This window comes from Durotheca rogersii (genome assembly GCF_024521655.1).
Source record: "Durotheca rogersii strain YMJ 92031201 chromosome Unknown GGS23scaffold_30, whole genome shotgun sequence".
NCBI lineage: Eukaryota > Fungi > Ascomycota > Sordariomycetes > Xylariales > Xylariaceae > Durotheca > Durotheca rogersii.
Genome location: NW_026251261.1, coordinates 237,407 through 260,185, shown reverse-complemented (window position 1 = coordinate 260,185; position 22,779 = coordinate 237,407). Strand labels below are relative to the sequence as shown.

The following is a 22,779-nucleotide window of genomic DNA, read 5'->3' as shown; positions in this document are numbered from 1 at the left end:
AGGGACAGGACAGCATCCGTTATCTTGGGCCCGAATAGCGGCGGCATGGGATGAAGAAAAGAGAGGCCAATTTTTTTTTATTTCTAACTTTTTGCAAGTTGACGTTTTTGGAGGGAGGGCAAGAACAGGACGGACTCTCGGGAGGCGAACAATACCCATTGCGATGATTTTTTCTCTCTCTCGACAGGCGTTCAGAGCCCCCCGGAGACTGGCGCAGTGCTGCGTACCTACCAACCATAGTAGGAAGGGTGTAATATAATGCGGTGGGCGGGGATTCACAAGAAGGGATAAAAAGGTAGCTGGGGACGCCGTCTTCCTCAACCAGGAGGAGTTTAAGAGCGTACGGTCTCAAAAACATCGCTTTCTAACGTCCTGTGACTACGAGCGTGGGTCTCGCTCCTCCGGCGATGTACTGCCTAATTTTCCTTCTCTATTTTTCCCCTTGCCGTCTCAACGGAGAGGTAGGCAGACTCATTCTTCCATCAACCGTATCGTCCACCCCGTTATACATTTCTCCCATGCACTTGGTAGATATCCCGCGGAATCAACAACTCTCCCAACTCTGTTGATTCTATCCGGAGGGCAATTATAAGCTCATGAGACTTTATCCAATTACGGCTTCCCTTGGCCTTTAAAGAAGAGCCTATTACTCGTAGCTTTACTGTATTACAGTAAAAACACTACGGAGGAAGAGGTACCAAAACCCTCCGAAGCGTACGTAGTGCCGGTTTTCGGCAAATTTGACGAAGCGCAGCGGGGTGATTTGACGTGGTAATAGCAGTAATCGTCTACCACGTCACGTTCGGTGTGAGCGAGCGATATTTGCGGGTAACGTCGCATTCCGCAACGACACGGCAGCCTTAACTAGATTCGTATCTTAACTAGATTCGTATCGTCTCTTCTCGGCGTCGTGGCCGGGCGGGCACCCCCGTATGTCGCCGATGATGATGCCGAGGATCCAGCAGTTGGCGAGGAAGAACGCTAGCGAGGCCGCCCACAGGCCTGGGGCGAAGGTGCTCAGGCCGAGGAACTCCAGGCCGTAGGCTTGCTGCAGCCACAGGGCCTGGGTCGCGACCCAGAGCACGAGGGCTGACAGGCCGACGGTTGGCCTGCGCAGGAGCGACGAGTTGGGCAAGTACAGCGGTAAGAGAACCATGTACCAGAGGAAGTACTGCTTGCCGTTAGGACCTGGCGCGGGCGAGGGCTCCACGATGGACGGAACTGGGGAAGCGAAACTGGACGCTACCGTGAAGAGGAAAAGGGGGGGGGGGGGGGGGGATATTGCGTACCTGGCTTGTGCAGACCTTGTTGAAAGTCACGAAGGCGAAGGTCTGGGCCAGCATTGTGGTCGGCAGATCCTTCTTCGCCCCGACCAGGGGGATGAGGATTGTAGATAGCAACAGCTGCGGTAGGAAGGCCACCGACTCGACTCTCAGCGGAGCGGGACTCGGCCGCGCTGAGGCGAGGTAGAGGAGGATGTTGTAGGGGCTGAAGTTGTGGCGGTGGTCGATACGAGTGACGTGGTGCAGGAACGTATGAGCTACGAAGGGCTCGCCGTAGAGGCCGTACATGACGAGATTCAAGCCGAGGAAGGTGGCCAGACTGACCACCGCCAGCGTAACGCGCGCCGGCGTGACGAACGCCAGCATCTTGCCCAAAGGGCCCACAGCCCGCCCCCCCTCGCCCTGGGCCCCTCTCGCACCCCGATTCGCGTCGGCTCCGGCGTCCATCCGTTCAGCATCCATCCACCACACGATCGCCGGCGCGTAGATGAAAGGGTAGATCTTGAAGTGGACGCCCAGCCCCAGCAGCACGCCGGCGAGCGCGGTCCTCCTCTGGACCACGGCCCACACAAGGGCCATGACCAGTACGCCCAGCAGGCCCTCGGAGCTGCCCCTCGTGCTGATGGTGGCCACCATGGGGTTCAGCAACCAGATGCTCGCGTACCGACAGGCGCGGTCGGTAGGCATGCGCCCCGCCCGGAGCAGAAGCAAGACAAGGTAACCGGCCAGCAGGTCGGCGGCGGCGAAGAGGACCTTGCCGGAGGAGAACCAGACGGGGCCCGGGTGGGCGGTCGGGTACAGGAGCCAGGCCAGCAGCGGGGTATAGCGGTAGGTCTCCCGGGCGTAGGGCGAAGGGGGCCCCGGGTCGAGGCCGGCGGACGGCGCGAAGGCGAAGCGCGCGGCGTCGGTGAAGACGAGGTAGTCGATGTCGGTGTACTTGAGGGGCGAGTGGGCGTCCTGCCACAGCCCGTAGACGAGAAGGGCAGCGCGCAGGACGGCGGCGGCGGCGAATAGGGGGAGGGGCCTCGAGACGAGCGCGGCGAGCTGCGAAGCCATATGGATAGATACCTCGCCGCAGCAGCTGGGGGTTCTACGGCGCCAGGTCTAGGATGCCAGGAGCGTCGCACCGGTAGCCCACAACGGCAGACCTGGTGCGAGAGAGGTGTGACTGCGAGGAGGAGGAGGAGGAGGAAGAGGGTCCGTATCTGTGTAGGCAGGCCGGCATTCTGGGCTCGATGCTCCCAGTCGAGGAAGAAAGGGCCCGGGACATGCCGGTGGAGGAGCTCTACAGCAGCTGTGAGGTCAGGCGGGTATTGCTATACCTGCTTGCATATTGCAATGGACGGCTGTTTGTAAGCACGATGGAGGAATGCCAGTGTGTAGGCCGTAGTATAGGGCGTTCACGAGGTGATGAGAATGGGTGTATGAAGGAGGGTATCCAGAGCAAGGAATGAATTTACCTAGGTACTTCCAAGTAGGGCAGAGGTGAGTGTGTACCCAGGTACCTGAAAGCTCCCCGTGTCTGTCCGGCTGGAGGTGTGTGACAGCTGTTGACGGCTAGGATTTTATAGAGTACCCAGGTACCTAACGCCATCTGCATTATCTTCCACCTACCTCACGTTCCTACACGCCCCCAGAGCACCTCACCCTGCCGTACATATCACAGCCCGCCGTGGTATGCAAACGTCGCCGTCGCTGGAAGAACGCACACTGGCACACGTGTAGGTATAGGTATACGCGGCTTGTAGCCCTCTGGTGTCGTATGTCCGAGATAATCATACCGCAGGGCGGGAAGCGCACCATGGCCAGCGGGGTCAAGAGGGACCACCGGGGCCAGGAGAAGACGGCAGACAGCCGGCCTCCCAAGGAAGCGCCTCGCAACGCCTACACCCCTATGTTCGAGCATTTCCGCAGCGAGCTCGACGAGCACCACGACCGCCGCATGAAAATCGGCAAGGTCTCGAGAGACGTGACCGCCCTCAGCAAGAAAATGTGAGAGGACCGCCCTCAGCAAGAAAATGTGAGAGGATGGGCCCTAGGCCTCATCCGCCCACCGCCAACCGCTAACATGGCGATAGCATCTTCTCGCTTCAACGGTATATATATATATATATACACACCTGCCCAGACCGCTTGCTTTCTTTTTTTTTCTTCTCTCTCTCTCTCTCTCTCTCTCTCTCTCTCTCTCTCTCTCTCTCTCTCCTTGTCTTAGCACGACCAACTACGCAGCGCGCAGCGCACCCCTACCCAGGCTTACGTGGCCGTTCGTAGCGTCCGCAATCTGAACCAGCCGCTCCCGGCGCAGACCCGAGCCGACGTCGAGGATCGCATCAAGGAGATAGCCGGGCTCCTGGCTACCATCGAGGCAGACGTAGCAGGCATGAACCGCTACCGGTACCCGCTCATCTGCCTGGAGGAGTTCGTCGAGGCCGTCTCCTTTTCGCACTACCTGCAGCATCAGAAGCTGGTCACGCCCGCCCAGGCACAGGCGGCCCTGCCGGCCGACATCGTCCTGACACCGCCGGACTACGTGTTCGGCGTGTTCGACCTCACCGGCGAGATGATGCGTTTCGCGACTGCCGTCACCGCGCTGACGGGGAGCATGCCGGGGTCGCGTCCGCACGGCGAGGAGGCAGGCTACGGCCGGACAATCCTAAAAGACATCCAGGACGTGGACTCCATGCTGCAGATCTCTCCGCAGGTAGGAGGGAAGTCGGCAGTCTACTCCAAGAAGTTAGATATCATGACCGAGCAGGTGCGCAAGGTCGAGAGGCTGGGATATAGCATGAAAATTCGAGGCGGCGAGCGGCCGAAAGGCTGGGTGCCGGATATCGAAGACCCTGGTCGCCGCGGCGGCGGCGGCGGCCGAGGAGGAGGAGAAGACCAAGAAGATGCCGCTATGGATTAAGAGCCACAGCCTGTGGTGCGTGAGATCATAAGGCTCGCCTCTGTCGAGCTGCCTACCTATCATGTAGGGATCCTCTCTACATAGTTACCTACAATAAACCTTTAGCCCAAGAACAAGCAGCCTGATACAAGGGCCTCTTGAGATTCACGACAGGCATTCAGCCGGATCAATTCTCAGGGTTGCAGCCAACCCTGCTGCCATGTGCTCTCATCAACGGGGACCCGTTGCGAAGCCGAGGGGCGGACGGTTACCTACCAGGCTGCCACTTAGTCTCGTCATCCCACATGTATGAGGCGGCACGACGGGCCTGCATCGTGTTACCTGGCCCATCTGCTGTGTCTAGGGGCGTGAGCAGCGCACTGATAGTAGCACTGCATACGCTCATCCTGTGTTGCCGTTGTGTGCCTTGCCTACCAGACACCTCGGGAGGGATCAGCTCGGTGCGTCTGTAGGCAGGTCACACGCAGACACACACGTCCACGTCTAGGCCGAGATGCTCCCGGAGGCGCTCGCACGCCTCGACCACACGGATACTTACCCGCCTGCGTATCGCACGCAGGTATATATATATGAGTATGTAGGTATAGGTACGGGTATAGATATGCCTAACACCCATACAACCCGTACAAACGTACGCCTCCTCTTACACACCCGTGTCCCCATACCCTCCACACGCACCCGTGCGGCCGTCGGCGCTCGCTCGCGCGTAGCTACCGAGAGGGTGGTAGGAGGAGAGCGGCATGGGTTGGTTGGCTGGGGGCGACCCGACGCGGAGGTTTCGCCGTCCCCCTATTTTGGGTTCTGATCTCGTACCCGCCGTCGGTGTCGGCGTTACGCTGCATGTGCGCGCGCCGTCATGTCCCTCCCCTCTTCCGCAGCTTCGGTGGCTTGAGGCTCAAACGAGGTGATATCTGTACGATGCCACCCGAAAATGAAAAGGGGACCGACCTGTCGATGCTGTCGCGCCACGCGAACCGGCAGCCCTGGTCCGGCCACGCGTTAGGATTTCGAGCCTAGCCCACCCGTCTACCCAACAACAAACACAAAGCCTAACGCCCAGCGTCTCAGGCGGAGCTTACGCAGACGGACAGATGTCACCTCGCAATACCCCGACAGCGCGTTAGGCGAGGTGCTGTCGCATATACCTACGTATAGGTTAGGGGGGGGGGTAGGGGGGATCGAATCCCTCCGAGGTCGAGATCTCGAACGAGAGAAGGGAGGGAAGAGAGCGCGCTAGCTTTTGTCTGTAGACGACGAAGCCTGGCTGTCTTGGGAATGTCTTAGCTGCTACGTAGACAAGGTAGGACTGGGATGGGGATGGGTGGTAGCGGGCTCGATGCGGACACCTCGGCAGGCTGGCGTAAATCACAAGAGTATGAGAGTATGAGTAAACGACGACGCACCGTCATGACGTGGTTTTTCCTCAGCGCCGCGGCTGTGGGGTAGGATATGGGGTAAGACGAGAGCGGCCAGGGCCAAGCCGCCAACGAGAAAGTGGAATGTTGGGGGATGTCTTGGACAGGGCTTGGAGGCCGTACGGCGTGCCTATCACGGCGCTGGATGGGGAGGTGGGAGGGCTGGGAGGACGGGGAGGACCAAGAAGACGAGGAATGAGGGGAACCAACCGCTTTCGCAATGTTCCTTTTGCCCCTTTCCCCGTTCCCCGTCCCCGTTCCCCCGTGTCCGCCCCCCGGCACCCCGCCGTTTCCCCGCTGCTGTGGGGGACGAGGGAAGAAGCAGAGAGAGGGTGTCGCGGGCTACTGGACCCTGTCCGCCGTCACAGGCCTAGCTAATGAGTAGCAGGTGGACAAAGTCGTCTCTTCACGTGTTCTGGATAGCGCCCGACGGCTCTGACGATCCGGGCTCCACGCCCACGCCCACGCCCACGCCCGGCCCACGGCTTTGTGACTGACTGGGGTGGTGTGACGATTCTTTTCTTTCTCTCCCACCCGAGACAACCATTACTCCGGGATCACACGCCTACGTATGCGGCATATGCACGTATGCAGCATATACTCATACACGTACGCGCCCGCGGTTCTGACGTGTAGGCACCCAAGGTAGAGGCAAGACGAGGAGAAGGATGTACGTAGGCGTAGGCGTAGTATTCTCGTCAGGGTGGGAGAGGAACAAACGGTGAGCTCCCGCCGCCTCGCGACAACGTTGGCGGCGGCGGCGGCGGCAGCAATGGCAGAGCTGACCGCTAAACAGCGACCCATCGTCGGTTTCCGCCTGGGCGGAAGCCAATATACCGGTGAGAAATCGGTAGCGTGCATGACGAACCCGTATATCCGGTGCCACAGCCAATTTGCCATCTACGCGTAGGTAACTCGATAATATACGTGTATGTATGCGTATGCTATACTTGCGTATGTTATACATGCATATGTATGGTATACCTGCATATGCTATAGGTTATACCTATCCGAGGCGAGGCCCCGGTAGCCAATCGTGGAAGGGTGATGGGTGTGCATACCGCGTGCATATCGCGTGCATAGTGCCTATGCGTTAGGTATATCCCTATATTAGTACACGTAGGTACGTTATGGCTGGTCTGCACGAGTAAGCAAGTTGGGAGGCGGAAGGCGGGGAGCGGGGGGGATGGGCTGATTTCGTCGGCGACAGAATCCCCACGGGAAAGAAAAAAAAAAAAAGAGCACATTATCGGAGGTACCGAACTTGGCACCATTATACGTGCATTTATCGTACATGCATCTATTTATGTGTACTTGAGGTATGAGTATTATTACCTGATTATGCGGCGTTGGCAGGTCGGAAAGGAGAAGAGACCTGAACGTGTGCTTCTTCTCTTCATCTCCGCCAACTCATCTCCGTCTTCGTCTCCTGCTAACGCATTACCTCACAGAAACCAAGGGTCTAGGCTAAAATATCACCACGAGCTGGGGACCTTCGTCCCTTTCCTCCGGCGCGGCACGCGAAGGCAGCTAAGCTAGACGGGTGCATGGCTAAGCAACTCCGTCGCTATCCAGGCTGGCGCCAGCTGTCCCATGCTGCGTCAGGGCACGCGTGTGTATGTGTGTGTGTGTGTGTGTGTCTACGTGCTGCTGAGCGTGTCATATAATACCTCCGCATCTGCTAGCAAGTTACCATTATAGATCCTGTACATGCCTGTACGGTCGGTACCTGCTAGCCAGGGATGGGAAAGGATGGGAAAGGAGACGTATGTAAGCAACAGACCAGGGCCAGGTTTGGTGTTGCTAGGCAAACCATTCGTCCGAGCCCGCCGGTTCCTCTCTTGCCTTTGTTGGTTTTTTTTTTTTTTAACTCATATAGCCCCCGACCTACTCAGGCGTGGACACGCTTCACCATGCTAAGAACGAAACGGACGCGAAGTTGGCTTGGGCCGTGGGACGGCCAAGCCTCTTAGCCGTGGGTTACTATCGCCACTACGTTTAGAGTGCCGAATCCTGTGCCCTTGCGAAAGCCCTGCTAGCGTCGAGTGCACTGATTCAAAGGAATCCAATGAGTCCCCCGGGATGGGCGGGCCTGGTTGGTTCTTTCGGCGAAACGGAAATAACAGGTAGGTCAGCTCTAAGCGGTCCGCATGATTTCGACGCGGCGTCGGGTACGTACATGGCGTTCGTGATAATCTGGCTTCGACAAAGGCTGGTTGGCTAGCTAGGAGGAGGAGGAGGAGGTCGAGGAGGGTGTGGATCTCTCTCTTCTCTGTCTGCTCTCTCTGGTGCCATGCCAATTCGAGGGAAGAGGAGAAGGCGAAGAGCAACAGGGGAGGGGGGGAGGAGAAGAACAATGAGAAGAAGAGGCACGAGTCGGCGACCTCTTCCTGGTCCGTGGCTTTTTTTTTATGAATAAAATAAGATTGCCGCCTGTCGAGATAGATGAAGACAAGAGATGATGAATGATAATAATAATGATTAGATATATCTATCAGGTGCATATATTGGATTTTACGTACGGAGCGAGAGAGGGAGAGGGAGAGGGAGAGGGAGAGGGAGAGGAGGAAGAGGAGGGTGTAAGCAAGGTACGTGGGTACCTACTTGTGCAATCGATCAATCAATCAATCAATCTAGCAAGTCAGGTGCCTGCCTCTTAATTTGCCTGCGTACATGCTTCCCCACCGTAGCTACCTCCCAAGGGACCTCCCAACATCGCCAGGTATCCCCGTACCCGTACGAGTACGCACCCTCCAATTGGCCGCAGAGGAATTGGGAAGCTGCAAGCTGGCTGGGGTAGCTTTTACCCCGGAGAGCGGAGACCAATCGGCGAGGGCACCTTCTAGGAAACCACCGAGCCAGCCAAGCCCGTGGGAAGGGACAAGATTACTACGTATGAACCTTTTGCTCATAGGTAGGCACGTAGGCACCTAGGTACCTACTAACCTACTCATACTCATACGTCGCCCATCGTCGGTTAGGTAGTTATACCAGTTACCTAGGTTAGATGCCTGACTTAGGTACCTCACCTAGGTGGGCAACACATACAATATAAGGCATGTTGGCTACATATACACGTATTCACGCACCCAAGGTATAGATGGGTTGTGAATGCATACCTAGGTACCTAGGTACCTACTACCTTAGGTACCTACCTGGGTACCTACGTAGGTTAGCTAAGAGATCGAGGGTAGCTACGAAGCATGTTGCGGGCCACCGCAGGTACCTCCTACCCCCTAAGCTAGCCTAACCGTCGAGATTCAAGTAGCGGGGTTCCCAGCCCAGGTACCTGACCTTAACGTACTCAGGTACCAAGGTATCGACCCAAAGGTAGGGGACCCGATGGCGAAACCCCAGAATCTCTCTCCTCCCTCCTCTCCCTCTCCCCTCTATCTCTCTCTCTCTCCCTTCTGCCTCTCTTCCCCCGTCCCCCCGGGTCTCTCTCTCCCTTCCCCCCGGTCTCTTTCCCCTCCCCCCCCCGTCTCTCTCCATTCTCCCCCAGGCGGGTCTCCCGGGGTCTCTCCATCTTCCTCCTCGTCCTCTCCCCCCCTCGCGCCTCTCCCTACCCCATCACCCCCAGAATTTTACCCCATCACCTTGCTGCCATGTTCCCCCGGTCCGCTCGCCGTATACGTATATATAAAGCCAGGGTTCCTCCCCCCCCCCTTCCCTTCCAGTCCCTCCGAGTGCTTCGTCCGAGAGAGTCTTGTTCTGCTCCCTTCTTAAGACGTCAGGGATTCCCACCCCCAACTCTGGAATCGTCAAACCTTCGCACTCCCGCTGCCAGCCGCATTGCAGAAGCTGCTCGGTCCGGTCCGTCGCCAATTTGCGCCATCGAGAGACAGGATAGATAGAGAACGACACTAGAAAAGCAAGAACCGCCAACGTCCAACGTCTCTTCTCATATATACCTTACCACCATGGCTTCCGAACCCAACCAGACGTCCCTAGCCGACAAGGAGATCAACGCCGGCAACCCTGGCGCCAACGTCAACGGCGCCTCCCCCCCCCATCACTACGACTATGGCGGCAACCCGCTCCTCAACGCCCACGCCGGCACCGACGCCCGGCTCCCTGCCTTCGGCGGTGAGTTCCAGCCTGGTTTGTACAAGCCCATCGAGCACCGCAAGTTCGCCAACCCGGCCCCCCTCGGCCTGTCCGCCTTCGCCCTGACCACCTTCGTGCTGTCCCTCATCAACTGCGGCGCCCGCGGCATCAGCGTCCCTAGCGTCGCACTGTCTCTCGCCTACGGCTACGGTGGTCTCGTCCAGCTCCTGGCCGGCATGTGGTAAGTGCAACGGCATCAACTCGTTCGAGCAGCAGGCGGGCACAAAAACGAGAGAGGAACGCCTCCGAGTGACTAGGCGGATGACTCGGGGGAGACAAGCGGACTTCCTCGTGTCGCCCGCCGCCACGGTCTGGTTTTTCTCGGTGACTGGCTCCTATTGCCCTTGCTGACACGTAATCGCTACCGACAGGGAGATGGCCGTAGGAAACACATTCGGTGCCACTGCTCTGTCCTCGTACGGAGGCTTCTGGATCGCCTGGGCCATCCTGCAGACGCCCGGCTTCAACGCGCTCGGCGCGTACAGCGATTCCGACGAGTACTCGGTCGTAGCCTTCTTCCTGCTAGGCTGGTTCCTCTTCACCACCATACTGCTCCTGTGCACGCTGCGCTCGACCGTCATGTTCTTCCTCCTGTTCCTGACCCTCGACCTCGCCTTCCTCATGCTGGCCTGCGCCGACTTTGCCAAGTCCAGCTCCAACTTCGAGAGGGGCCGGCGACTCCAGCAGGCCGGCGGCGTCTTTGGTCTCATAGCCGCCTTCCTAGCATGGTACAACGCCTTCGCCGGTATTGCCGATTCTAGGTACGTAGCCGACTACGAGACGAGGCTTCCACTCGCGCCTCTTCCCGCGCCCCGTCGAATTACGGCTAACCTCGATCTAGCAACTCCTTCTTCGTCGTCCCCGTCTTCCACTTCCCCTGGTCTGAGAAAGGTCGTGAGGCTCGCGCCAAGACTGAGCGTGAGCTCGCCTAAACTGGCCGTCGAAGGGCTTGGTAGGGCGTGGCCGCTGGTTACACGCCGTTCTTAAATCGCGAGCACGGTGGGAGGCCCATTTCCGTCGTTTACAAAAAAAAGGGGCGGGGGGGAACGTGTTCGGCAAAGGTCCCTAGTATCTTGGAAAGGGAGGGGACGGGGAGGATTGGATTATCATGATACCTGTCGACACTTAATAGGGAACACGGAGATGTTCGGGAAATGTACATGGGATGAGGATGAGGTGAACCGGATGCGTCTAGGGGCAGCCGAAACGAGAGGAATGCCATAATATTCTTACCCAGTCGCCCTGTGGCTGGCGATCTTGACAAACTCTACCTATCTTAATAACCTACCTACCTAGCAATGGCAATACTGACGACGGCGTCGCCTTTACGATGACGCTGAAGCATACCGTGGATGTGGTTCTACGATGTCTCCCGTCCACACTATATTGTCACCCCCGATACCTGCCCCCCTCTCTCTGTCTTCGTGGCCGACCCTCCGAAGCATGTTCTGGCGGTCGACTTCCGTACTCTACTTAGTTGGGGTTGGCACCCAAGCGATTTCGTACACAGAGCTAGTAGTCCCTATGCCGTCTTGGCCAGAGCGGTGACAGGACCGGCGCCAACTTAGCGCTGTGGCTCTCGGAGGAAGGGCTCCCTTGCACTTCTAGAAGGGTTCGTCGCGTGCGCGCGCTCGGACGAGTCGCCCCCGGCTAGCTAGGGCTGGGCACGCGCCGCAATAAGCGGTCTCTCCTGCAAGGAGGGGAGGGGGGGGGGATTCGACACCGCGCCGTCGAGGATCTGGGCAAACTAGGCCTTTCCCGCTACCAACTTCCGAGTCAGAAAAAAAAAGGGCGCAGAATGGTCAGGTTGACTCGTGTCCGTCGTCCCATCCGAAATTACTAGGACGGGGTTTCGCATCCCGCACCCCGGCAGCGCGCGCTAGGTAGGCACCGAGCAAGTTCTTCCGAGGGCGGCGCGGGGCAAAGACGCCAGTCGACAGTTGCCTACTTGCTTGCTTGGCTACCTATGTATGTATGAGGATGTATTAGTCTCGCGCTCGGGCACGATAATACCGGGTTGGTTTTGAAGCAAAACGAGGCACCGCGCCTGGCGACACAGTCGTCGCGTCCTCTCTCTCTCTCTCTCTCTCTCTCTCTCTCTCTTGCGCATACCGCCTGCTTTCGTAGATCATCTCACTACTCGACCTACTAGATTACACCTCCTAAATCGTAATCGTAGCGATGCGTGTGTGTGCCCCCGTAGGCATTAGGAGATACGAACTCCGTCAGGGCGGGCGGCGGGGACCGTACTCACAAGAAATCCACCGCCTCGCCACTAGGCAGCCTCGGTGCTGCGGCGACGAAGTTGCTTATTCATACAGCGTTCGCGAGAAGACTGCCGGATTGGTCGGGAAGTCCGCGGACACCGACTCTTCTCGGAGCCTCGAGACCGCAGCAGCGTTCTGCGCTCTCGTCTTCTGTTTCTCCTCATCCTCCTGCCCTCCCTACTAGCAGGACGAACCTCTCGGGCGAAAAGAAAAATACCACGCTGAAGGGGGGGGGGGGGTCGGCTGTCTCGTGCATACTGACCGCGTCGGGCCCCCGCGATATAGGGAGGGAAGAGGGCGTGGAGGGTAATATTGCCATGCATACCCGACGTAATCGACGGTGCCGCGCCGCTCGTAGGTGTACCGCAACACGGGCACCGTTCGTCGACATGAATGTATTTTCCGTACTTGACACCTTCACCTCTCGCCCACCGCCCTGCCAAAGGCGTTGTGAGCCATGTCGCGGGCTAGAAACGTGCACCATCGGGAGCGAGCGCCGCCCAGAAGCCCCTCGCATGAGGGAGGGGGTGGAGATCAACGCTGTAATTGCTGGCCCGAAGGACGTGGGCGGTAGCAGACGTCGGGGGCCTTGGCCGCGACGCCCGGCTTGGCAACGGGATATTCGCGCCTCCCGGCTCACGTCTACACACATACACATACACAGACACGCTTACACATGCGCGGTCGGGTATCGCCAACGTCGGTTGTGATCACGCTACTCATCGGGCGATTTCGTCGGGGAAAACAAACTTTCGGCGGGTGGCTTGGAAGTGCAATGTAGAACAAGAATACTATCCGCCAGCCCTGTACGGAGGAGAGGGGGTGGACGTGACTTGGGGCAAAGGTGCGAAGTGTGTTGTATGTCCTAAACGTATCGAACGAGACTCAATACTGGGGGATTCGAGAACCAAGGCACATCATTCTTCTTTTCTTCAATCTGGAGACGAACAGATACCGAGTACGTACATACATACAGACATTAATTAGGTAGTTCGGCCAAAGTTGCGAGGAGTCAGCACCTGACGTACTCAGGGAAGCTCCCGGCCGCCGGCACCCAAAGACTGTTCTATGATTCCTCGGGGCTCAATATAAAACTCATCTTGGCTTGGATATATGGTTACACCTACATCGTCGGCATTCCAAGTTAGGCGTGGCCGGCGAGGCAACAGACGCAGCATCACTCGATGGTCTCGGCGGCTGCCGTAACGCGGCCGTCAATGATCTCGGCCCACTTGATAGCATTCAGGTAATCCCCGTTGTCGATGCTCTCCGCTAGCCCGGGGAACACAGCTCCGGAGTAGCCGGTCCAGATTCCCGGGGCGAACACGACGTGCTTGAACCAGGTCCGGCCGTCCAGGCCAGGTTCATACAGGAAAGCACGCTCGATCGTCTTGTACTTGTTGTTGGTGAGTCGGATCTCGTGAATGAGTTTCAGCCTGCTGATCAAATCCCACCAAGGGATGGGATGGTTCGCTCTCTTGGCTAACGATTCGGCCTTGGCGTCTAGTTTCACCGCGGCTGACCTCAGCCTGTCGAAAGATTGGTATATGCGTTTCGAATAGTCCGCGAAGGCCTCCGGGTCGCCTTGGATCTTGGTGTTGACCGGACGGGCCCTGAGCTCAAAGGCGTCACGCTCTCCGCTTAAGGTTTCTGACCGAGAGCGTTCGTGCTTCGGGACAAGCTGGTCGAAGTACTGTCGGAGCGCATCGGCGTAGTTGGTTGCGTTCAGGAAGATGACTGGCGTCTCAGCTAGCTTCGCGGTGATGAGGCCGAGAATCTGCGCTATCGTCTTGTGATAGGCGAAGCCCGGGTCGCCGAACTCGGACATCCAGTGGAAGCTGTCGTAATTGCTGTGGTACTGGTAGATGGGGGAATCGTCGGCTTGCCCGCCGAAACCTATGTCGAGACTAGGGATGCCAGCGAAATCTTGGAATGCCGTAAAGTCGCTGCCGCTGCCCATAATACCGATATGACCGTTCCAGAGATCCCGCACGGTCTGTCCTTCGACGGTACGGTTCGGTGACGGGACCAACGACGTCACCTCGTACAGGACCTTGTGCAGCAAGGGAGCGGCGGAGGCGGTAAAAGTCGGGCCGCGGACACCGACGTCGATGTTGACATAGGCCACAGTGGTGGCCGAGAGCCACTTGAGGTTCTCTTCTACCCACTCGGTGCTCCCGACCAAGCCATATTCCTCGCCGTCCCAGCTGGCGAATACGATAGTCCTCAGGGGTCTCCAGCCCTGGTCCAGAGCCTGGCCGAAGCTGCGGACCACCTCGTTGAGCGCGGCCGATCCGCTGTTGGGATCGCCCGCTCCGCCAGAGATCCACGCATCGCGGTGATTGCCCACCACTATGACCTCGTTGGAGATGGTGCCGTTGATGACACCGATCACATCCCACATAGGGGTGATGGTGTATTCTTGCTCGTTGTAGAGGTTGAGCACGACGTCGTCGGGCGAAGGGCCAATGTTGTACTCTACGCCTTTGTATCCGAGGCCGTTGTTTCGGGTCCAGTACTCGCCCAAATCCTTGGCTTGAGGCCCATGCCCGTTCAGGGCCTTCAGGATTGGCAAGGCGTCTAGGTAGGAGATGGGCAGAGAGGGGATGCTCGGGATCGAGCCATCGACGGGCGCTCGCGGCGCGCCCGGCTTCGACGGATAGCCGGGAGTGGTTGGGTCGCCTGGCGCGACGCTGAGGAATTGCACGCTCCCCCGCTGGACGCTGCTAGGGTTCCGGGCCGGTCCGTCGGGGTACGTGCCGTATCCGTTCGCTTCCGTGACCGTGCCGTCGTCGCCCGGGTCGGTGAAGGTGACGCAGCCGATCATGCCCAGTTCCTGTGCGCGTTTGACCTTCAAGCCTCGGAAGATGCCGCCGTACTTAGCAACAGCAATCTTCCCCTCGAGGGTGACATTGGCGGCAAGGAGGTCCTCGAAATCCCGGTACGTACCGTAGTTGACGTAGACGAAGGAGCCGGTGACGTTGCCGCTCGCGGAGTAGCCGTGGAAGGTCGGGATGCTATCCTCGAGCTGGGTGGTCGGGTCCTGCTCGAGCACGTCCTCCTTGAGCGAAGCCTCGAAGACCACGTTCCAGGCCTCGGCGCCGACAGAACCCGGCCGGGCCTTCTCTAGGAGGGCGAGGCGGTGGTCGACGGGGTAGTTGAGATAGGTGTCGTAGGCTATGATCTCGGACTGGACGCCCCATTCCGCCCAGCGGTCCCGCGTCCATTCGGCCTGCAGCACCGGAATGTTAGGAAGGGTGGGCTCGGGCCAGTCTCAATCGTGACGCCCTTACCTGAGACAAGTTCTTGCCGGCCAGATGGGGACCCGAGGTGTAATACCAGCTCCACTCGGCAGCCTTGGCGGCGCTGGGGGTGTCGAGGAGAAGGTCCCGAAGCTGTTCGAAGGTGAAGTGCGGCTTGTCGTGGCCGGGCCAGCTGTAGGGCGGCGTGCCGTAGGGCGGTTCGAGCACGACGGTGACGACGACGGTGACGAGGAGCGCGACGAGGGAGGAGCCCAGGGCGATGGTGCAGAATCGGCGGAGGGTTTGATGGGGATAGCGGCGACGTACGGGGGCGACGGCAACGGTGGAGAGCAACGGGGTGGATTCATTCGCCATCTTGTCGTCACGGCCAAGGCCAAGCGGTTGACGGTCGGTCGATCTCATGATGGCGCTGGCGCCGTCGGGAATCGAGGGATGGGGAGTTGGGTTGTTGAGGGCATGGCTCAGAGTGGTCTCGGAGGCGGGAAGGGAGAAGGGCACCGCATTGCCGCCTGGGCGGATGGTCGTAATGGGCGGGGGGCTGGGGGGCTGTCGCCATTCGGCTCTGCTCTGGATGAGGCCCGTCCTGTTGTGTCGCCGGTACGGGAACGGGGGAGGGAGATACAAAAGGTACCTACAGGCATTCTTACGGGGCAATCTCGCAGGGCTAGGAGATACCTATGAGTACAGCTACCTTCTAGGGTTAGTGCCATAGATACCTACCTACCTAGGTAGGTAGGTAGGTACCTACCTCGGGTACCTAGAGGTAGGTACTCATATATTAGGTAGGTACCTCCTACCTGTACTGCCCCGTCGTCTACCTACAGATCGGTTTGGTGTAGGTACCTGAGGCAAGGTACCTAGGTACCTAGACACCTACCTGACCTCATCTACCTACCGTAAGAGGTACCATGTACCTGACCTACAAGAGAGATACCTGTCTGAATCGATAAACGCCTACGATTACATACACCTGCTCCCATCCGGGTCCTCCGTGTTCTCTCCCTTCCCGAAGACCCCCCCCCCAAAAAAGTCCGCCGTCGCCCGCCGCCCGCCGCGCAGATACAGATTGGCAATGCCTCCTCCTGCGCCGCCCGCACGCGAGGCAGCGCATTGCATATGCGGTTATGTATCTGCCTCTGTCCCTGTCTAACGTCTCTGCGGACATGCGGTCGCCCCCCGCCTGACCTGCTCGGAATCCTATTGAAGCGCTTACGCAGACCGTCCTGTGGAATGGAGAAGACTGGGGGAGGGGGGCAGCGTGACCTTCCCCATCTCGGCCAAAGGACTGTGCATCCCATCCCCCTCTGCCTCCGGATCGTTACTACTACGTGCTGTTGTTGTTGTTGTTGTTGGATGGCTAGTCTGTTCGATGCCTACCCGTCTTAGACACCCGCCCAAGGTCAGCAACCCGCCCGATGGCCCGCCGAAAGACCTCCCAACTTCCCGCGCCGAGAGGCACCCGATGCTGTTCCGAGTCGAAATACCAGAGCCGCGTTGGCAACGGGCGGGTAGTTGGTGGGTGTTAACCGCGGTTGGCATCGAGCGCGTCGCGAACCTCCTCTTGTCGGTTCCCACGTAAGCCGCCGCCGGGACGGGCCCAGCAAGAGAGGGCAACACATAGACAACAAGTACACACGTAGGGAGCATACATACGTGCACACGGACGCGAGAGCTGGTGCGCCCTAGATTTGAAATAACTCATGCGTTCCTCTTGCTCCGGGCAGAAAGGCCGTCGCTCCGCTTTGCGCTTTTCCTTATTGACCGTTCGTAAATATATATCCCTCCGACATGAACGCCCGTGGTATCATGTGTATACTAAAGCAGAACCGCCGCCATGCAGGTCGTAGTGTACAGAACGGAACGCCAGAAGTCGAAACATGCCGATATCTTTTTGTCTCGTGGCCCGCATCCCAGATGCCACCTCGAAACGCCTTGCCAAGTCCCAAGCACTGTGGCTTTTCCTCCACCGGCGCAAACCACTGATCGCCCGGCCCGTCGACACATACCATCTCTAGCCAAGCATCTAATCATTTCTCATCTCGCCGTCCGCTTAGATAAACCCGTCCCTGGGAGCCCCCGACCTCTTTGGGGCCTCGCCAAAGAGTATATCCTAGGTCGTGCATGTGACAGTGATGATATATGTGAAACCCTCCCCCCCCCTCCTCCCCCGCCGCGAGATCGGATAGGGGGCGAAGTCTCAGCTCAACCGGCCCAAATTATCAGTACGCAAGGTGAGTCGATCCGTCTGGGCAAGTGCTCATTAGCGCACACGGTACGGTCGATATTCAGCGGCGCTTGTTCATGGGCTCTATTATGGAAGTGGCGGTGTCGTAATCCCAATGTCGTTTGAGGCCCCCTTCGTAGACGCTGGCAACCGACTCTTGCCACATGGCCGGCGTGACAAAGGCTTGCACAGGAGGAGCCGAGTACTGCTGATGCGGCAGAGGCTGCGCCGCGCCCGGTAGAGATGCGCTGGCGATCTGAATGTCTTGCGGAGTCGGGACTTCGGGGGCACCTGAAGATGAGGGAACACTTAGAGAACTGGACTGTGGGGCCACCGAAACTGGCTGAGACTGGAGCTGCTGCGTACCAAACGTCGTGTTCCATTGGCTGCGGGAGGGTCGCGAGGTTAGCGAGAGGCCGGCCGTTAACGTCTACAGAGATGTCTATGTATGCATGCACTTACTCAAACAGGCGGGACGGATTCCATGCCGAGCTATCTCCCAGGGTCATCCCGCCGGGAAGCGCGGGAGCGTGCGCGTTCTGGGCGGGATTCATCAGGGAGAGTGACTGTGCAGAAGGAGAGTCACTTTTACTATCCGCGGAGCCAGTAGAGATTGGTGTGATAGGATGGTTGGCATAACTAACATGCGAATGTTGACCGGCCTGGGGGTCCATGTTCGGGTCCAGTCCGCTGGTCTGGAGCATGGGCGGCTTGAAAGTGTTGCTGATGGGCGGGCTCGAGTGGTTGCTGGGATGCGGGCTCCCGTACGGGAAGCTCGGTTTGAGCACAAACGGTTTCCTGATGTCAGCCGAGAACGCCTCCCGCACTGCATCGATCTGCTTCAGCATCTCCGGCAGCGGCCAGGAATGCATCGTCTTCTCCAGTATCCTCATGTGCCTGGTGAAGTAGTCCCGCGCGTCCGAGTTGAGGTCCGGGTCCGGCGACGTCAGCGCGACCTACGCAAGCGAGCAGCGTTAGTCCCGTATGTCTTTTCTCCTATACTGAACGCGTCCAAGGCCGCAGAAAGGAGGGGGACGGGGAGTGGGGGTCATAACAACGCACAAGATGAAGAACAATGCAAGAGAGGATGGCGTATATGGTGAAGCTGATGCCTCGCTGCATGCATTGGAGCCCGCTGAGACCGAAGGATTGCAGCATCGACTCCTGGAGCCGGCAGAGGGCTTTAGCCGACGAGTAGCAGAGGAGCATGTGCGACTTCCACTTGCCGTCGGCGCTCGTCGGCTCGAGGAAAGTCAACTGCGGTCGATGGAGGATGATGATGCTCAAGTGGTAGTACGAGTGCGCGTTCCCGATGAAGTGCGACGGGAGCCACGGGGGCGATCCATCTGGCGGAAAGGTGATGCGCAAATCGGCCGGGAGATCGTTCGCCCAGCCCGTTATCGTCGGGTTGAGCTGCACAAATTCGGGGTCGAGGCCCCAATCCTTCTTCCTCTTGACCTTGGCGTAGACCGCATTGACCCAGTTAAGGTTGCGGGCGATACGGGACAGATACGTGAAGTTTCGAGAGACGTGATACTCGGCCTCGTCGGTGCCGGCCGTCAATCTCGGGACGCTGAAGTCGACGGTTTCGAGGTCTACCGAGAGGTCCTGCCGTCCTACGCCACACAGTCAGAACCACGGGGAGCAGCCGGCCGGCGAGGGGCGGAGTAACTGTACCTTGGGGTGCGGCAATCATAGTCTCGCACAGGGCTATCGTCTGCCATATGCGGCTCTTGGTCAAGCACTCGGCCGAAGACGAACCACACGACTTGCCGGCTTTGTGTGTGTCGAAATGCTCATCCAGCCCCAGATCCTTAGCCATAGCGACGCAATGCACGATCGACATCCAAGACCGGTAGTAGTAGCCGCGCTTCGGCGATGCCTCTCTAGCCTTGAGGATGATCAACAGGGCCTGCAGGGTGCTCAATCGCGGTACGTCCATGAAGGAATCGGCGTGCTCTACACCTCGTCAGTTCACCAGTACAGTCCAATTCTCGGGTTTCCCGCTCCTTACTCGAAGCCAGAGCGATCCATTGCTGCCCCAGCGCCGGTTCGTCGGCAAGTCGGCCGGCCACGGCGAAGATCGCTTCCAATAACAGAGGGGATATCGACTCCCGATTCGTGTGCCACTGGTGATAAAACTGGGGCTTGTATAAGACCGGAACGTAAGGGTGCACATTGGCGAAGTAGAGATCGAAATAATGCAGAATCGTCCCTTCATCCGGCATCAGCTCCGGGGGTATTCGGATCTTGAGGCCAGGCCCTGACGACATCGGCGGCAACACGCTCTTGTAGTCGTCTGCGTCCTCGACGGCAGGCTCCTCTTCCTGGTTATACAGGGCCATTTTGTTGTTCAGATACGGAGCTTCCGGTCATTAGCGTCAGCGAGCACGAAACAGAGCGTCTGAAAAGCCAAACACCAACCTGTACCCGCTTCGTCAACCTTGAGAGCGCCCAGGATGTCTGCGAGGTCCTGCTGCCCGTACTGGTCCTGATGGTAAGACTCGGGGGAAGATTCCGAATGGGCAGAGTGCTGCATCGGAGGTGTCGGGAAGACGTTGGCGGGGGCGTACGGCTGTTCCAGGACGCCAACTTGAGGGGGCATCGTCGTGTATTGGAGCTGGTGCGGGGCCGGCGGCGGAGGTTCACCGTACGGTATGGGAGAATAGACGCCCTGGTGCTCGGAATAGGAAGCGGAGGTCGCATACATGCCGGGCTTCGGCTGGCCAGCCATCATCGGCGGCGGCGGCGGCTGCATGGGCATATGTCTGAAGCTGTCCTGGGCGGGCGAAACGTCGAAGTCGGATCGCGAAGGCTCGTAGGATTGCGGTTCGGCTTGCGCTCCCTCGTATTGGCCATTGGGACGCACGCAGTGCAGCTTCAACCGGATACAGGCCGAGCAGGGCCAAGTGTTGGTCGTCGCAGCATCGCACTTGATCTTCCGTCTTCTGCACCCCTCGCAAGCTCTCATCACTAGCGGTTGGGCAATCCCCGTTAGCTAGGCCAGTTCTCTCTTTTTATTTATTAATATAGTTTCTTTTCCGACGGTGATCATACCCTTCAACCGCTTGTGACGGTTATGCTCATCCACGAACACATAATCTGCAGGCCAGAGAGGTGTTAGAACGAATTAGGCCAGCGGAATGTAGGGTGCGCGTGTGTATGTGTGGTGTGTGCACATCATGGGAGGGACCGCACTCTTCTGAGTCTCCCTTGGAGGCTGATAGGTCGGCGCCGCGAAGGAGAACGAGTTCAGCTGGGAGTTGGAGCTCTGCGGCAGCAGCCTGCGAACAGTCTGGTCGTTGCTCGACATGGCTGGTTCGTGTCTCGGCCGGCACGGAACCCTCGACGGATGGGGCCCAGCTGGAAAGCTCCTGATATCAATAGGCGACCATTGGCTCGCGGCAACGGACAGGCGGAGGGACGTCGCGGACGGTCTTCGGTCGGTGTCGTCTATGCGGTGCTATGGGACGTGAGCCGGGAGGGGGAAGGCCACGGGGTACGTATAGGTTGTCGGGAGAGAGCGGTGCGGAAGACGAGGCTAAGGCTGGTGAGGGCGAGAGAGCGAGAGGGAGTGGGAGTCCGGGAGAAGGAGTGAGAAAGAGAGAGAGTGAGCGAGAGAGAGTGAGCGAGAGAGAGTGAGCGAGAGAGAGTGAGAGAGAGAGAGGGTGCGCGCCACAGTCGAACGAGTTCATCAGAGGTATTATCCGCAGCGATCTCCCACCTCACTTTGCTACACGGACGACCGTATGTGTAGGTAGGCAGGTAAGTAGGTAGAAGTTGGGGTTTGTTTAAGAGGTAGGTTAGCTGAACGAAGGCTTGGTGGCTTGCAGTTCTGCAGGTCGGCGATGTACATAGCATGGATATAGTAGGAGGGACGTTAAGCATCGGCTCCTGAAGGTGGGCTGGAGAACGGCCCTTATTTTCTTCTCTGGTTTTTCTAGGGGGGGGGGGCCCGGTATTCAGGTCGATGGAGGGGATCTAGGTAGCCATGTCCTGGTACGGGTAGAAAGAAGAAAAAAAAAGATACGTGCACCTCGGCAGGGGGGGGGGGGGGGGGGGGAAGGGTGTACGGCAGGGTACCTCGCAGATTCCACCAATGCATGTAGGCAATACCGGCTATCGACCTACAGCCACGCTGCTTCGTGCCCCCAACACAAGTTGTACGCATGTACAGCTTACCGGCACGCCACTCTGCCCGTAGGTATATACCCAAGTTAGCTTGGTAGGAGGGTACTTACTTAGAGATAGGTAGAAGAGGTACCTAAGGTAGGTGCATACGTACCTACCTAGGTAGGTAGAGAAGAGACACCTAGAGGTACCTAAGGTTAGGTAACTACCGTAGGTACTTTTACCTCACCACAAGGTTAGGAGGTAGGTAGGTACTCTGGGTAACTCTAGGGAGATACCTCCTACTCTGAACGGCTTCCGTGGAGCTTCAGCACGCCCGGTGATTAGGTGCATGGAATGTACACAGAAACCTATGTACATGTATATTGTATCATACTGTACGACGTATGCATGGCGTAGGGAGGTCGAATGCTACCTACCGTACCTTAGGTACCTCTAGCATTGATGTACATGCCGCCCAGGCCAACGCCGAATCCGTCTCTGTACGTACCTACCCAAGGCAACTCAGGCGCGAGGAAGGAGGCGGGAGGGTACGTCGGTACATGCTCCAAGGAGGGTGTGGAATTGGATTGATGTCGGTGCTACGGCAGGATGGGATGGTAGGCTAATGGCGAAAGGCAATTGCCCTACTATACATGTGCATATACTATATGTATACTTCGGTAGGTAGGTCGGTACCTAGATACCTCCTGCCTTACCTTAGTACCTACCTAGGTACCCACCTCCTAGGGGTAACCCGGCCATATATGCCTAGGCTGCGACGACGGATCTGAATAATAATTCTTCCATTCGAGGCGGGTGGCTTCATCGCCCTGGGTGTTCTCGGCGTCGTTGACGGGGTCGACGCGGGAAGGGGGAGGAAGACGGCGAGGACGGACTACCTACCATACACAGCCGGGAGGAGGAGGACTGGGGGAATTCTGGCCAGTTGATTCGTGGGATTCGACGATGATAAACAACAGTCTGCCAGGCACCTTTTTACCTACCGTCCGCAATGCCGCCTTCTACTACCCAAGTTATATTACGGGCACCTATATAGGAATACGTGCGGCCAGTTGTATACGAATACTAGGTAGGTAGGTAGGTAGGTAGGTCGCATTACATGAATACGGGTAGCCAGTATACCTACCATATGTGAATATATGCAGGTAAAGTAGTGCCTCTCTGGGTTAGCGGGTGCA

General features: G+C 58.2%; 5 protein-coding genes across 5 annotated transcripts; 2 read left to right on the top strand and 3 right to left on the bottom strand.

Annotated features, from left to right (window-relative positions):
- Positions 1 to 617: 617 nt before the first annotated feature.
- On the bottom strand, positions 618 to 2,428 carry GGS23DRAFT_310254 (glycosyltransferase family 50 protein). Its single transcript, XM_051512787.1, has 2 exons — positions 1,290 to 2,428; positions 618 to 1,171 (listed from the first exon to the last, which is right to left on the bottom strand). The coding sequence occupies exons 1-2, from the start codon at positions 2,337 to 2,339 to the stop codon at positions 878 to 880; spliced, it is 1,344 nt and encodes a 447-aa protein (XP_051368386.1). The 5' UTR covers positions 2,340 to 2,428; the 3' UTR covers positions 618 to 877.
- A 462-nt stretch (positions 2,429 to 2,890) lies between these two features.
- On the top strand, positions 2,891 to 4,304 carry GGS23DRAFT_584665 (Translin). The gene is made up of 3 exons (XM_051517335.1): positions 2,891 to 3,275; positions 3,362 to 3,379; positions 3,555 to 4,304. The coding sequence occupies exons 1-3, from the start codon at positions 3,046 to 3,048 to the stop codon at positions 4,189 to 4,191; spliced, it is 885 nt and encodes a 294-aa protein (XP_051368385.1). The 5' UTR covers positions 2,891 to 3,045; the 3' UTR covers positions 4,192 to 4,304.
- Positions 4,305 to 9,429: 5,125 nt separating this feature from the next.
- On the top strand, positions 9,430 to 10,690 carry GGS23DRAFT_310041 (GPR1/FUN34/yaaH family-domain-containing protein). The gene is made up of 3 exons (XM_051512786.1): positions 9,430 to 9,894; positions 10,085 to 10,474; positions 10,555 to 10,690. Exons 1-3 carry the CDS (start codon positions 9,527 to 9,529, stop codon positions 10,643 to 10,645), a joined length of 849 nt encoding a protein of 282 aa, XP_051368384.1. The 5' UTR covers positions 9,430 to 9,526; the 3' UTR covers positions 10,646 to 10,690.
- A 2,467-nt stretch (positions 10,691 to 13,157) lies between these two features.
- GGS23DRAFT_607380 (Zn-dependent exopeptidase) lies at positions 13,158 to 15,597 on the bottom strand (the record flags this gene model as incomplete). The annotated part of the gene is made up of 2 exons (XM_051520043.1): positions 13,158 to 15,212; positions 15,274 to 15,597. 2 exons carry the CDS (start codon positions 15,595 to 15,597, stop codon positions 13,158 to 13,160), a joined length of 2,379 nt encoding a protein of 792 aa, XP_051368383.1.
- A 1,931-nt stretch (positions 15,598 to 17,528) lies between these two features.
- On the bottom strand, positions 17,529 to 20,780 carry GGS23DRAFT_607379 (uncharacterized protein; the record flags this gene model as incomplete). Its single annotated transcript, XM_051520042.1, has 8 exons — positions 17,529 to 17,853; positions 17,930 to 18,423; positions 18,530 to 19,083; positions 19,145 to 19,426; positions 19,482 to 19,832; positions 19,892 to 20,440; positions 20,525 to 20,569; positions 20,666 to 20,780. The coding sequence occupies 8 exons, from the start codon at positions 20,778 to 20,780 to the stop codon at positions 17,529 to 17,531; spliced, it is 2,715 nt and encodes a 904-aa protein (XP_051368382.1).
- Positions 20,781 to 22,779: the final 1,999 nt, after the last annotated feature.

Excerpts from the sequence above, each read along its gene's own strand:
- GGS23DRAFT_310041 (XM_051512786.1), top strand. The coding sequence starts at position 9,527 with ATGGCTTCCGAACCCAACCAGACGTCCCTAGCCGACAAGGAGATCAAC. Across the intron at positions 9,895-10,084 it reads CAGCTCCTGGCCGGCATGTG|GGAGATGGCCGTAGGAAACA; the intron begins GTAAGTGCAACG and ends CGCTACCGACAG. Across the intron at positions 10,475-10,554 it reads GCCGGTATTGCCGATTCTAG|CAACTCCTTCTTCGTCGTCC; the intron begins GTACGTAGCCGA and ends ACCTCGATCTAG.
- GGS23DRAFT_310254 (XM_051512787.1), bottom strand. The coding sequence starts at position 2,339 with ATGGCTTCGCAGCTCGCCGCGCTCGTCTCGAGGCCCCTCCCCCTATTC. Across the intron at positions 1,172-1,289 it reads ACAAGGTCTGCACAAGCCAG|TACTTCCTCTGGTACATGGT; the intron begins GTACGCAATATC and ends AACGGCAAGCAG.
- GGS23DRAFT_584665 (XM_051517335.1), top strand. The coding sequence starts at position 3,046 with ATGTCCGAGATAATCATACCGCAGGGCGGGAAGCGCACCATGGCCAGC.